This window comes from Cetorhinus maximus, chromosome 18 (genome assembly GCF_964194155.1).
Source record: "Cetorhinus maximus chromosome 18, sCetMax3.hap1.1, whole genome shotgun sequence".
NCBI classification, from domain to species: Eukaryota; Metazoa; Chordata; class Chondrichthyes; order Lamniformes; family Cetorhinidae; genus Cetorhinus; species Cetorhinus maximus.
Window position 1 is genome coordinate 51,526,848 of NC_135896.1, and position 13,638 is coordinate 51,540,485.

General features: G+C 40.9%; 1 protein-coding gene and 1 long non-coding RNA gene across 6 annotated transcripts in view; one reads left to right on the forward strand and one right to left on the reverse strand.

Moving 5' to 3' along the window:
* arid4a (AT-rich interactive domain 4A) overlaps nucleotides 1–6,736 on the forward strand; it is a 125,412-nt gene extending 118,676 nt beyond the window's left edge. For all 5 annotated transcript variants that reach the window (XM_078562703.1, XM_078562705.1, XM_078562704.1 and 2 more), the window contains exons 24-25: nucleotides 2,360–2,506; nucleotides 4,822–6,736. In XM_078562703.1, coding sequence (XP_078418829.1) covers nucleotides 2,360–2,506; nucleotides 4,822–4,925 — 251 coding nt within the window. In that variant the 3' untranslated portion in view covers nucleotides 4,926–6,736. The remainder of the gene's footprint in view (nucleotides 1–2,359; nucleotides 2,507–4,821) is intronic.
* Nucleotides 6,581–8,564, reverse strand: LOC144693177 (uncharacterized). Its single transcript, XR_013579481.1, has 2 exons — nucleotides 8,472–8,564; nucleotides 6,581–7,382 (listed from the first exon to the last, which is right to left on the reverse strand). It is a non-coding gene; the product is annotated as an uncharacterized LOC144693177 (long non-coding RNA).
* Nucleotides 8,565–13,638: the final 5,074 nt, after the last annotated feature.

Here is a 13,638-nt window from a genome sequence, read left to right on the forward strand (position 1 = left end):
TGGCAAACAGTGAGGATGATACTAATTGACTGCAACAGGACATAGGCTAACAGAATGGGCAGCCAAGTGACAGATGGAATTTAACACAGAGAAGTGTGAGGTGCTGCATTTTGGCAGAAGGGATAGGGAGAGTCAATGTAGAATTAATGGCACACTTCTAATGAGCGTGCAGAGACTGGAGGACTTGGGGGCTGCACATGCATGGACCTTTTAAGGTGGCAGGATGTACTGAGAGAGTGGTTAGCAAAGCATAAGGGATCTTGCGTTTCATAACGGAGGCATTGAGTACATAAGTAGGGAAGTTATGCTGAATCTTAATAAAGCTCTGGTTCAGTCACAACTAGAGTATTGCCTCCAGTTATGGCCACCACACTTAAGGGAAGGATATGAGGCTCCTTGAGAGTGTGCAGAGGAAATTTACTGAAACGATATCAGACAGACGATTTTAGCCACAAGGTTAGGTTGGAAAAGCTGGCATTGCTCTCCTTGGAGCTGAGGAGATTTGATAGAGGTGTACAGATAATAACAGATTTGGATAAGGTGGACAAGGAAAATCTGTTCCCCTTAGCTGATGTTACAAGGACCAGGAGACAGAGATTTAAGATTTTGGGCAAGATGTGCAGGGGAAATGTAAAGGTGAACTTTTTTCCACATTGAGTCGTAATGATTTGGAACTCGCTGGCCACGAGGTTGGTAGAAATAGAAATGATGAATGATTTCGAAGGGAAATTGGATGGGCGGTTGAAAGAAATAAACTTGCAGAGCTACGAGGATAGAGCGGTGCAAAGGGACTGACTGGCATGACCCACAGAGAGCTGACATGGACTCGATGGGCTGAATGGCCTCCTGTGCCGTAAACAACTCTAAATTACTCTAATCATGTCATGTTGATCATTTTATTTATGTTACCAAGTTGATGCTGGAGTGAATCCAGCATGAGATTGACTGCAGAATGAGTGTGACCTAATCGAGATCTTTAAAATTATGAAAGGTTTTGATATAATAGAAAGTGTGTTTCCATTTGTGAAGAAGAGCAAAACTAGAGGCCATCAATATATGATTGTCCACCAAGAAATCAAATAGGGAATTCAGAAGGAACTTAATGAGTGGTGAGATGTCGACCTCGCTACCTCGAGAAGTAGTTGAGGCAAATAGTGTTGATGCATTTAAGGGGAAGCTAGTTAATTATATGACAAAGAAGTGATAGATTTAGATGCGGAGGCTTATGTGGTGCACTAAGTGTCAGCTTGGGCAAATGGCCTCTTGCAGTGCTGTATATTCTATGGAAAATGACTCTGGTTATCTCTAAAATGTTCAGATATGGAAATGCATGAGGTTTATGTGGTTTGTTTCGAAGTGTCCGCACATTCTAATAGGAGGCAATTGAAGTGACTTTTTTGGGAGGTGAGAGTAGCGACTAGAGGGCTGTTATACTGGGAAGGTGCTCCATATTTGTCATTTTTTTAATGCTTCTGATATGCAGCTTTTAACATGATGCTGATGTTTAAAATTAACCCACCAGATAGCCAATGCCTGAACACAAAATATTTAATTTTTGTGCTCCGAACAATCTGGCCGGTTCTGCTTTTCATGGATCCGATTAGATATCTGATGGCAGTCATATGACCTATGCCTCCATTAATCCTTTGAATTGATTGGACCATGGGAATTGAATGAACAATTATTATGTTCTTCCAGAGTTTTGATTGGTCTATTGGATCAACACACCTGTACTTCCTGTTAATTGCTTGCAGCATTCACAAGTTTACTAGAGGGGCAGCAACAATTAATGACTGTATTTTGACTAAGCATCCACACCAGAAATGTCAACTTTTTTTTCCTCCACAGACATTATCTGACCTGCCAAATGTTTCCAGCACATTGTATTTTATGTTTTAGATTTGCAGCAACTGTGGTATTTTGCATTTCTTTAGTTAGTTAACCTGTTTCAGAGCATTTCATCTATTTATACTTCATGCATTACAATCCGCCTCAAACTGAACCCCATGGTCACAACCTCAGTGTCTGACAATGTGTTGGCACTAGAAATGTGAGATGAGTTTTTGTCTAGTAAAATTGATGCATTTTTAGGTTTATCCATCCTTGTGCTGTTTGTAACCACAGAACTGACCAATAGTAGTAATGTTAATGACGCCTTGGTGTGATTGATAATGGATAAAGAAAGACATTAAAAGTTGGGTATTAAGTTGCTTTCCTGGAAATGAAATTGAAAATTAGTTTGTGTTGATGAAGAATAAATAATATACAATTCATTTGGATCCTGTCCTATTTATTGTAATTTAACTGGAAACGTTTTTAAAAATGTGTGTGTGGATTTAATCATTCATCTTTTCAACAGCTGACCTTAACAACCTGACAAGTGCTGAACGAATAGCCTTTCTACAAGATAAATTACAGGAGATCAGAAAATATTACATGTCTTTGAAATCTGAAGTAGCATCCATAGACAGGAGGAGAAAACGGTTAAAAAAGAAAGAAAGAGAAGGTAATATCCAATATAATTTATGACTTGCTCAGTAGCATGAATAACAATGTTTCATATTCTTTTTACATTGGAACAGGAGTCGGCCATTCGGCCACTCAGTCAGATTATTGCCAACCTGTACTTAAACTCCATTTATGCACTTTTTTATATATATCCCATCCCCTATGAATTTCTTTTTTGAAATTTCAATAGGCCCAGCGCCCAGAGCCTTTTGGGTTAGAGTATTCCAGTTTTCCACTATGCTTCTTGTGGAAAAAGTGCTTCTCGATTTCACTCTTGATTGGCCAAGCTCTGATTTCAAAATTATGCTTCCTTGTTCTCAATTCTCCACCAGAAGGACTAGATTCCCTGCATCAAGGCTATTGAATCTTTTGCCCATTTTTAACAGCCCAATTTCTAAACTCTCTAGAGTGATATAAACCAAGCTTATGCAACCTTTACATAAAATCTAACCCTTTCAAACCAGTATCATTCTACTGAATGTGTGCTGCACCCCCTCCAAGGTCAATGTATCCTTCCTAAGTGTGGTACCCAAACTTAACTCCAGGTGGGGTCACACTAAGGTTCTATACAATTGAAGCATCATTTCCTCCCCTTTATATTCCAGCTCTGCGATATAGCCAACATTCCATTTGAGTTTTTGATTACTTTTTGAACCTGTGCACTAACTTTTAATGGCTTGTTTACATGAACATTCTAATCCCTTGGGCAAAACATTTTCGCTCGGCGGGCAGGCGCGTGCCGACGTCAACACACAGTCGCACGATAGCTCGGTCAGCGGGCACGCGCTGGAGCTGGCAGCGCGCCCGCTGACAGTTAAAAGGTCTGTTAAGGCCATTAAGTAATCAATTAACTTAAATTTTTCACTGCCCGCCCAACCTAACAGTTGCTGGGCAGGCGAAAAGGCCAAGTGGCCTTGTGCATTTTTTTGAAAACTTCATCTGCGGGCAGGATGAGGTTTCCAAAAGCAAATAAGGGTAAAATAAAAGTTTTAAAATTGAATTAATAACATGTCCCTGCTCACATGACGGGACATGTTTTATTACATTTTTATTTTCTTTTTTAACAACGCTTCATCTCCCTGAGGCAGCACTGTGCGTCAGGGAGATTGTGAAGCGCTCAGCCGGCTCACCCTTATCTCTTCCCACCCTCCCTGCACAGGCAGTGCTGCTGCTGGTGTTTCACGCTGGGCGGGCCTTAATTGGCTAGCCAGTGTGAAATTGCAGTCCGTTCCCGATCACGGCTGGTGGTCGGCTTCCTGCCCGGCCCTGCCAAGCCTGCCCGCCAAAGGCAAAATTCTGCTCCTTTGCTCCTCTTCGTCTTTCACTATAAAGAAAATGTTCTGACTTCTCTTTCTCCGTCCAAAGTGGATGACCTTGGATTTCTGGAATTCCATCTAACTTAATTTTTCCCATTCGCTTCATCTGTTTATGTTCCTTCGTAACTTCCTTCTCTCAACTGTACAACTTACTCCTAATTTAGTGTCATTTGAAAACTTGGGTATTCAGCACTCTAGCTCCTTCAACCATCATTAATAATTATACTGAAAAGTTGAGCCCCCAGTATAGATCCCTGGGAACAAAAATGTTCCCTTTGTTTCTAGTCACATTCTCTGAGCTGCTAAACAATGACCAACCCAATCTAAATCTTACAATGAAGAGATTAATTTAAACACAAAAGAGTCTCGAACGTTCCTTCCTATTTTTCCTCAAGCTAACTGATAATATTGCTTTTTTTTCAATTGAGATCGACATTTTTTATCATTGTTACTATATAGTAATGTAATTGAAATTGATTACATAATATTCAACATGAAGCTAACCAAAATAGCATTAGTCATTCAGTCTTTATATTTAATATTTCTTCATATTGTTCATTTTCATGCTGTGGTAAGATCTAAAAATGTGTTTCTTACTCTTGTTATTTTCTGTCTTTTAATGCTCCCTCCCTAAAGAAGATGACAGACTTCCCAGATTTCATCTCATGTTGCTGGTGAGCCAGCAAAACAGCACCTGGTGACTCACCAGGTTTTATGAGCTTTTTTTCCCACCTCTCCTTGTGGGGAAGCATCTGATTTTCTGTTGGGCTCGTCTTCTGATGACATAATCTGGATTGGGCACTTAACTTGTGGAGAATCAAGTCTGAACCTGTCAGCCTTTGGGACGGCGTGTTGAAAGTTCAATGAACAAGACAACCTATTATAAACTTTGAGATCTTACAAGGACCAGTTATAATAATTATCAGTGCATATACTGACATTGTACAATATTTTATGCAGATCTGTTTGCTAATTTATATGATCTTTTACCCTATAGTTACATCTGCAGCTCCAGGCACATCGTCTGCTTCTTCAGAAACTGGAATGAGTCCTACTTCCTCTTCACCAGCCCAGAATAGTGTGGCAGTAGAGTGCAGGTGATGAAACGCCCCTCCAACCTTCACTATCCCTTTCCACAGCAGCTGCTGCCATGACACAAGTGCTATAAACCCTGGAACATTAACATAGGAAACACTCAGCTGATTGGACTTGTGCATTACCAGTGGGATTCAAGTAAATGTTTCCTACTCCACCTGGTTAACTTCCAGTTCCTTTAGCACTGCAAGGCACAGAGTTGAATGTAATTTGGAAATGCGACATGGTTCACTGATGACTACTGTCCACTCTATTACATGATAAAGCACTTTGTGGAAGCCTCTCAGTGAATTAATAAAATGAATGTGACCATTTTCTTCGGAAGACACACGCAGAACAATAACTGCGCCAGAAGAAAGCTTTGTTGGTAATGGAACGGATGATGCAAAGTATGAGCCCAGTAAGCACAGTTCATATGTTGGGTTAGTAGTTCCAATTCAGTCTTAGTTGTGGGAGCATTAGCTATGTTGAACTGCCAAAGTACACGGTGAGCAGAGTGCCCTATTTTGTGTAATTTGGAAATGGGACAAAATAGATTGTTACAGGAAATTTAGTGTATTGAAAACTGAAACTGTAATGAAAAATGTCTTCCGCTATTTTGCTGTTGGATTTTGAGCACACAGTTATGCAAATGAGATTTCTTATTTAAATTTTGTAATGTTTACAGTCATTGGAGAAGCTGGTTTTCAGTAGACTAATTTCTGTAGCAAGACTATTTTGTCTCTTTTTATATGTAATTGCAGAGTTTTTATTTTATTACAAAAAAGTTTCAAATATATCACAGCAATGAAGTTATTTAACAAAAATTTCTAGATCTGAGAATTTTGTGTAAAATAAAAAAAATTGTATTATCTTGCAACTTGTGAAGTATATTTATTCAGACAAGGCAATGGACATAATACTTGTATTTTTTATGTATTTTTAAACAAGAAAGAAAGATATTTTCAGACTTGGTTCAGTTTTCCAGGTTTGTTGGCTCTAATTTACAAGATGTTACAAACCTTGAATTACGATTTCAAATCATTTCAAAAGCAGGGTGGCCTGCCCTGAATTACGTATCCTGTAAGGTTCAGTTGTTTAGCTTTATGGTCACACTGCCTAATGGTAAAATGTGTATTATTTGCCCTGTTAAACAAGGCTGGTTGGTCCAACCTTTGAAACTATGCCAAATTATCTACAATCCAAACATTGTACAATTAAAAGCAGCATAGCACAACAAAAACTACAAGGAATTATGGTTACCATTAGGTGGCTGTGTAGAATTTTCAGTCCATGGGTACAGCCATGGTGACTCCATTGCATACTTTGTATATATTTCAACTCTTCCAGAACCATGTATTTAAAGGATACAGTTTGCACATATATTGTGTACAGATGTGATTATTTTATCAATTTTTATCCATACTTGTACTGTACATTGTAAGGAGTTGGTGTCCCTTCCCAATGTTTAATATACTGTAGAGTAATAGTGTGAATGCTCTAGACTGTTTGTATATTATGATACTGTGGTTCAGAACAGCATTGGGCCTGAGGTGGATTGTAATAGTATTCCATAGAACTGCTAACAAATCAATGTCCATTCATTTTATGTTTGAGATTTTTTTTGTATTTCTTGACAGCGTGAAATTGTAGTAGTTATTACAATGGATTTTTTTCTTCCACACTTGTAGTGGGAGAGAATAATTTGACAATGGCTAAACTTTCTAAAAGCAGAGCAAACTTTTTTTTTCTCTCTTCCACTTGCAAAGCTGGTGTATCGTAATGTGAAATAAAATGGAGCTCAGTACAGAGTTTAATAAAGGCCAAGTTTTAAGAAATCTGCTTTGAATTATTTTTGTCACATTTTGTGACATTTTCTGCATGATGCACCATTCCCTAGCTAAGAAAGTGGGCTGGCAACCTACTTCTAAGCCCCATGCCATTGCTGTTCTCAGTCTGGTTAAGTGGCACATAATAAAAGTTCAAGTGGCGTGCTCATTAACTTAGTACCTCCCTTAGTGACTCAGATGAAATTGAGAACCTGCTTTGCTGGAAAATTGGAATGTGGTGATACGAATAAGATATTGGGCTCAATCACTATTAGAAGTAGTGTGGCACATCACTTATTTCCTCGAAAAGAAAATGAAATCATTCATGTGGTATGTTCCTACAAGGAAAACATACATTCCAGCAGAAATGATCTTCTCAATTTATTTATTTTCCACTTCCAGTAATGTTTTAAATATTATCATTTCATTAACCATTTACAAAACACAAAATATGAAGAACTTAAACCATTAAGATGCTGAAATTCTCACACATCCTTGCTTAGATTTTGAAAAAGAGATAGTGTCCTGATACGTTATCCTCCTCCTCCTCATTGATCTCTGCAGCCCTAGACATGCGCATTATACTTTCCCTCTCCAATGCCTCTCCTCCATTGTCCAGCTCTGTGGTATTGCCCTTGCTTGGTTCCATTATTACCTGTCCAATTGTAACCAGAGAGCATCTTCAGCAGCGGCTTTTCTTTCCACTCCTGCACAGTTATTTCCAGAGTCCCACAAATATGTATCCTGGATTCCCCTCTGCTTCCTCACCTATATGGCAGCCCTTTGGCAAATTCAACATTAGATGGGGATCAGCATTCACATGTATGCTGCTGAAACTGCCTCTCCACCATCTCTCTCAAGCTCTCAGATAACTCTACATTTAGACTGCTTTGCTGACAGTTTTATATGAGCCATAACTTCCTTCAGTTAGATTTGGAAAGGCCAAAGCCAGAGTATTTGGCCGCCATTACAAACTCTATACCTTTGCCACTGACTTCAACCCCATCCAGGGCCACTGTTTTAGGCTGAAGCAGAATGTTCACAACCTTCGTGGCCTGTTTACTCCAAGTTGAGCATCTGACCTCGTATTTGATGAGACCACCTACTTCCACTTTAGAAACATTGCACAGCTTTTTCCCTGCCTCAGCCATGCCTTCATCACCTCAAAATTTCCCTTGCTCCAATGATTCCCTGGGACTTCCATCCTCATGCTTCAAAGTTTGCATGCCATCTCAAGCCGTCCAGCTTATATCCTATCCCAAATCAAGTCATGTTTAACCATTATGCCTGACCTCACTGACCTGTTTTGGTTCCTGGTTTCCCAATGCCTTAAGTTTAAAATTGTCATCCTCATGTTTAAAACTTAACATGGCCTTGCCTATCTCGATCTTATCCCTGCAATAACCTGCCTACCCCTCCTCCCCCTGCACCGCCCAAGTACTTTCTGGTTCTCTGACTCTTAATGCTTGTGCAGCATCCTGTCTTCACTGACAGGTAGAGATCTGAATGCTGAACAGAACAAATGCTGTTGTCATGAATAATTGTTCCTGTACTGCTGACAAGCACATTATCACTTACGTAAGGTAAGCCATAGTTGTAATTGAGCACGTTTTCCATTGAACTTAGAAGTGCTTATTTCTTTAATATATTTTATGAGGAAGCAACAAGTTCGTTACTGAGTATATTAATGCAATAAATGAGTAGCAGTAAACTTTTGAAGGAAGATTGAAGAACAGCCATGTACCTTTTTCAGAAGTCCTTGAAACTAAGAGGCAAAGTACTGCAGATGCTGGATATCTGAATTAACAGGAAAATTATGGATACACAGGTTGCATCTGTGAAGAAAGGATGTGTAGAATGAATAGTTTAGGCCAATGACTATCTGAGCCACCTTTTTACAATTTTAAGTAATGTCATCCTGGCATCAAAGCGTATTCCTTGTCGACATCGGCCAAGTCTACCTGTCATTTTAGATGTTACAGCAAATACACAATCTTTGGTTTGACATTATGTGGTCAGGAGACATGGTGATAATTTTACTCAATTGAAGAGTGCATCTTGGATCGGCCCTTAGCTTGTTATTGTATTCATAATGCCTTACATTTGATGTGATGTTGCTGTTAATTCATAATGAAAGACGGACAGTGAGCAATGAGAATAGTAACATCAAACTAGGTGCAGTATAGCTTTAAGGGTCTAGAAACTGATTGGAAGTGGGAATCTTGAATTTGAGAAAATCTGATAAATGTATTCAATTTCTGTCAGTCTCATTCATTTTACATACACCTTACCAACTAGTATTTGTGTAGAATGAATAGTTTAGGCCAATGACTATCTGAGCCACCTTTTTACAATTTTAAGTAATGTCATCCTGGCATCAAAGCGTATTCCTTGTCGACATCGGCCAAGTCTACCTGTCATTTTAGATGTTACAGCAAATACACAATCTTTGGTTTGACATTATGTGGTCAGGAGACATGGTGATAATTTTACTCAATTGAAGGGTGCATCTTGGATCGGCCCTTAGCTTGTTATTGTATTCATAATGCCTTACATTTGATGTGATGTTGCTGTTAATTCATAATGAAAGACGGACAGTGAGCAATGAGAATAGTAACATCAAACTAGGTGCAGTATAGCTTTAAGGGTCTAGAAACTGATTGGAAGTGGGAATCTTGAATTTGAGAAAATCTGATAAATGTATTCAATTTCTGTCAGTCTCATTCATTTTACATACACCTTACCAACTAGTATTTGTTGAAAATCTCCTTAAAGAAAATGGGTGAAACAATGGCTTGAGTGTTGTTTATCTTGCATCCAGTGGGCTAATCACTTAATTCAATGACTCTTGATGCTGTTGGTTCTAGTTCTGAACCCTCGCCTGGATTTCTAGTAGTATCATCTAAACAGTAACTCAGCACCTCGTTAGTTTCACACTGAAGCATTTCATACAAGCAGGTGCTGTTGTTAGGTTAATAGACAAAAATAGCAACAATTGATTGCTTTCCTTATTAAGTTATCCTAATAGATGACAGTGATGTAAGATAAAAAAGGCCATTTAGCCCACCTCAGCTGATTCACCCAGAAAGATTTGCCCTTGCAAACTACCATGTCATTTCAAATCTTATCTCCCAGTTTCTTACTATGTTCTTATTGTTCAAGTTCATGCCCCTGCTTTCCTAAAGCATGGTGTTTGGATCTCTGAAATCAAGTGCTTTCCCTGCCGCAGCACTGAAATAGCCTGAATGAAAGTTACAAATTATATCCTGTGTGACTGTGACCCTGATGGATTATTATTCCAATTTTTAAAAATTATTTATTTGTTCATGGCATGCAGGCATCGCTGGCTAGACCAGCATTTATTGTCCACCTCTAATTGCCCTTGAGAAGGTGGTGGTGAGCCACCTTCTTGAACCGCTGCAGTCAATGTGGTGTAGGTACATGCACAGTGCTGTTAGGAAGGGAGTTCAAGGATTTTGACCTAGCAACAGTGAAGTAATGGTAATATAATTCCAAGTCAGGATGATGTGTGACTTGGAAGGGAACTTGCAGGTGGTGCTGTTCCCACGCATCTGCTGCCGTTGTCCTTCCAGGTGGTAGAGGTTGCAGGTTTGGAAGGTGCTGTCGAAGCAGCTTTGGTAAGTTGCTGCAGTTCATCTTGTGGATCATACACACTGGTGGAAGCAGTGAATGTTGAAGGTATTGGACGGAGTGCCAATCAAGCAGCTGATTCATTCAACTCATGGAGTCCACGATGGTGTCAAGCTTCTTGATTGTTGTTTTAGCTGCACTCATCCAGGCAAGTGGAGAGTATTCCATCACACTCCTGACTTGTGCCTTATAGAATGGTGGACAGGCTTTGGGGATTCAGGAGGTGAGTTACTCTGCAGAATTCCCAGCCTCTGACCTGCTCTTGTAGCCACAGTATTTATACGGTTGGTGCCATTCAGTTTCTGGACAATGGTAACCCCCCAGGATGTTGAAAGTGGGGGATTCAGTGATAGTAATGCCATTGAATGTTATGGGGAGATGGTTAGATTCTCTCTTGTTGGAGCTGGTCATTGCCTGACAGTTGTATGGCGCGAATGCTACTTGCCATTTATCAGCCCAAGCCTGAATAGTCTTGCTGCATATGGACTGCTTCAGTATCTGAGGAATTGTGAATGGTGCTGAACATTGTGCAATCATCCACGAACATCCCCACTTCTGACCTTATGATGGAGGAAAGGTGAAATGAAACCGCTGAAGATGGCTGCGCCTAGGACACTACCCTGAGGAACGCCTGTAGCAATGTCCCAGGACTGAGATGATTGACCTCCAACAACGACAGCTGTCTTCCTTTGTGCTAGGTATGACACTAACCAATGGAAAGTTTTCCCCAATGCCCACTTACTTCATTTCGTCTAGGGCTCCTTGATGCCACACTCAGTCAAATGTGGCTGTGATGTCAAGGACTGTCGCTCTCACTTCACCTTTGGAGTTCAGCTCTTTTGTCGACGTTTGGGCTAAGGCTGTAATGTCAGGAGCTGAGTGGCCCTGGCGGAACCCAAATTGAGTGTCAGTGAGCAAGTTATTGCTGTGCAAGTGCCCTTTGATAACACTGTCGACGACATCTTCCATCACATTGCTGATAATCAAGAGGAGGCTGATGGGGCGATAATTGGCCGGGTTGGATTTGTCCTGTTTTTTGTGGACATAACGTACCTGGGCTAAATCCCAGCTGCAGAGATGGGGGTTGTTGGAGATGAGGTGTTGGGGACTGTCATAGGGTGGGGGGTCCGAAGTCAGGGGGGCTTTGGGAGGGTCCGAGGTTGAGGGGGTCCACAGTCCGGGGAGGGGGTGGTTATGGGGTTGTGGGGGTCTGGAGTTGGGGGTTGGGTCCGCGGTAGGGGAAGGAGGTTGGTTGGAGGTCCAGGGGTTGTGGGGGAGGGGTCCAAGGTCTGGGGGCGCTGTGTGGGAGGTCCAAGGTCCAGAGGGGGAACATGAGGGGGGGGTTCCGAAGTCTTGTGGGGTGTGGGGCCAAGGTCGTGGGGGGGGAGGGGGTGGGTGGGATTTGGAGGTCTGGGGGTGTTGGAGTTCAGGGGGGTTGGGGGGTATTGGAGTTCGAGGGGTTGGGGGCGTCGAGTCCCATGGTGGGGGCTGTCAGGGGTGTGGGGGAGTCCCGTGGGGTAGGTCTGGGCCTTTACAATAGTTAGTCAGAAGCTGCAAGAGGTTTTAATTCTAACTTTTTCTGAGTAGCTATTGGTATAACCCTGGCAGAACCATACGAAGTTTGCGATTTAAACTGCATTTTCAGATGGTTCCCAGCACAGGGCAATTGTCATGCAGACCTTTACCTGGGAACATCCCAGAGGGATTCCCTAGCGCATCTTTGGGATACCCCCCAAATCTGACACTGCTGAGCTGGGAAGTTACAGGCCAAAGTGCTTGTACTCAGTTTGCAGGAAACTTCCATATAATATATGCTGTCTGATGTTAAAGCACCATTTCAAACCACCAAGCCTGGGGATAATTATTTCTGAAATTGGAATTGATGGAATAAATTGATATGAGTTGCTATTTTGAGCACTCAAAGGGAAGTTTATTTGAAGTTTCAGGAAATAAACAAAATTTTGATTTTCAAAAAAAACTAAATGAAAAACAATCTAGGTAGTGTTATGATCCCAGCTGATGTTAATACTGGGCAAGTCAGATTCCAGAGTGAAACCTGGCTTGGTAGATCCTAACTTTGATTATTTTAGAAACCGTGGAGGTCAGTTACTGAACACAATCACAAGACTCTGCCAGTATACTTCTAACACAAAGAATAAAATGTTTATTATCAAGAAAAAATGAACTATATTACACTAGACAAAAAGGTTGGAAAGATTTCATTACAGATACCAGAAAATGATTCAAACTCACACTACTCCTTTTATCCCAGCAACCCTTACAGACACAAAAACCCAATGAAATGTTACCACTGTCTAGACACCAAAGTTTCTTGCTTGGGTTAGCTCAGTTTAAAACAGTTTTCTTCCAGCAGACTTCTGCGCATCCACTAGATGTTTTTCTTCAGCTGATATCTCTCCCTGAAACACCTGAAAACCACCATCTAAACTCATTATTACTTCAACTTCAGGGCAAACATACGAGTTCCCTAAACTCAGTACCCCAGCAGGCTCGCAGGACTTCTTATTTGAAAGGCTAGACCTTAACTGAACTCCCTCCTGTGTTTTCCTGTGTCTCTGTGTGTCTCTGGACTCCTGTCACTCGGCAACAGCACATTTTTTCCTACTTTTTGTTGTTTTTTAACTTCACTAAACTACTAACTCCTTGGTAACCTATCTCTTCACTTAAAGAGTTGTAAAACCTCATTAAAAATGCATGTATACAAACAGGGCCCCAGAGTTCCTACCACTCAGTTCACAAAAACCTCTAATTGATACTAAAACCAGGTTTCACCTTAATACCCGTTTTTTTTTTTTATTCATTCACTGGATGTGGGCTTTGCAGGCTGAGCATTTATTGCCCATCCTTAATTAGACCATAAGACATAGAAGCAGAAGCAGGCCACTCAGCCCATCGAGTCTGCTCCACTATTCAATGAGATCACGGCTGATCTGATAATGCTCAATTCCACTTTCCTGCCTTTTCCCCATAACCCTTGATTCCCTTACTGATTAAAAATTTGTCTATCTCAGCCTTGAATATACTTAAAACCCACCCTCTACAGCCCTCTGCAGTAAAGAATTCCACAGATTCACTACCCTCTGAGAGAAGAAATTCCTCCTCATTTCTGTCTTAAATGGGTGACCCCTTACTCTGACATTATGCTCTCTGGTCCCAGACTCTCCCACAAGGGAAAACAACCTCTCAGCATCTACCCTATCAAGTCCCCTAAGAACGTTATATGTTTCAATAAGGTCGCC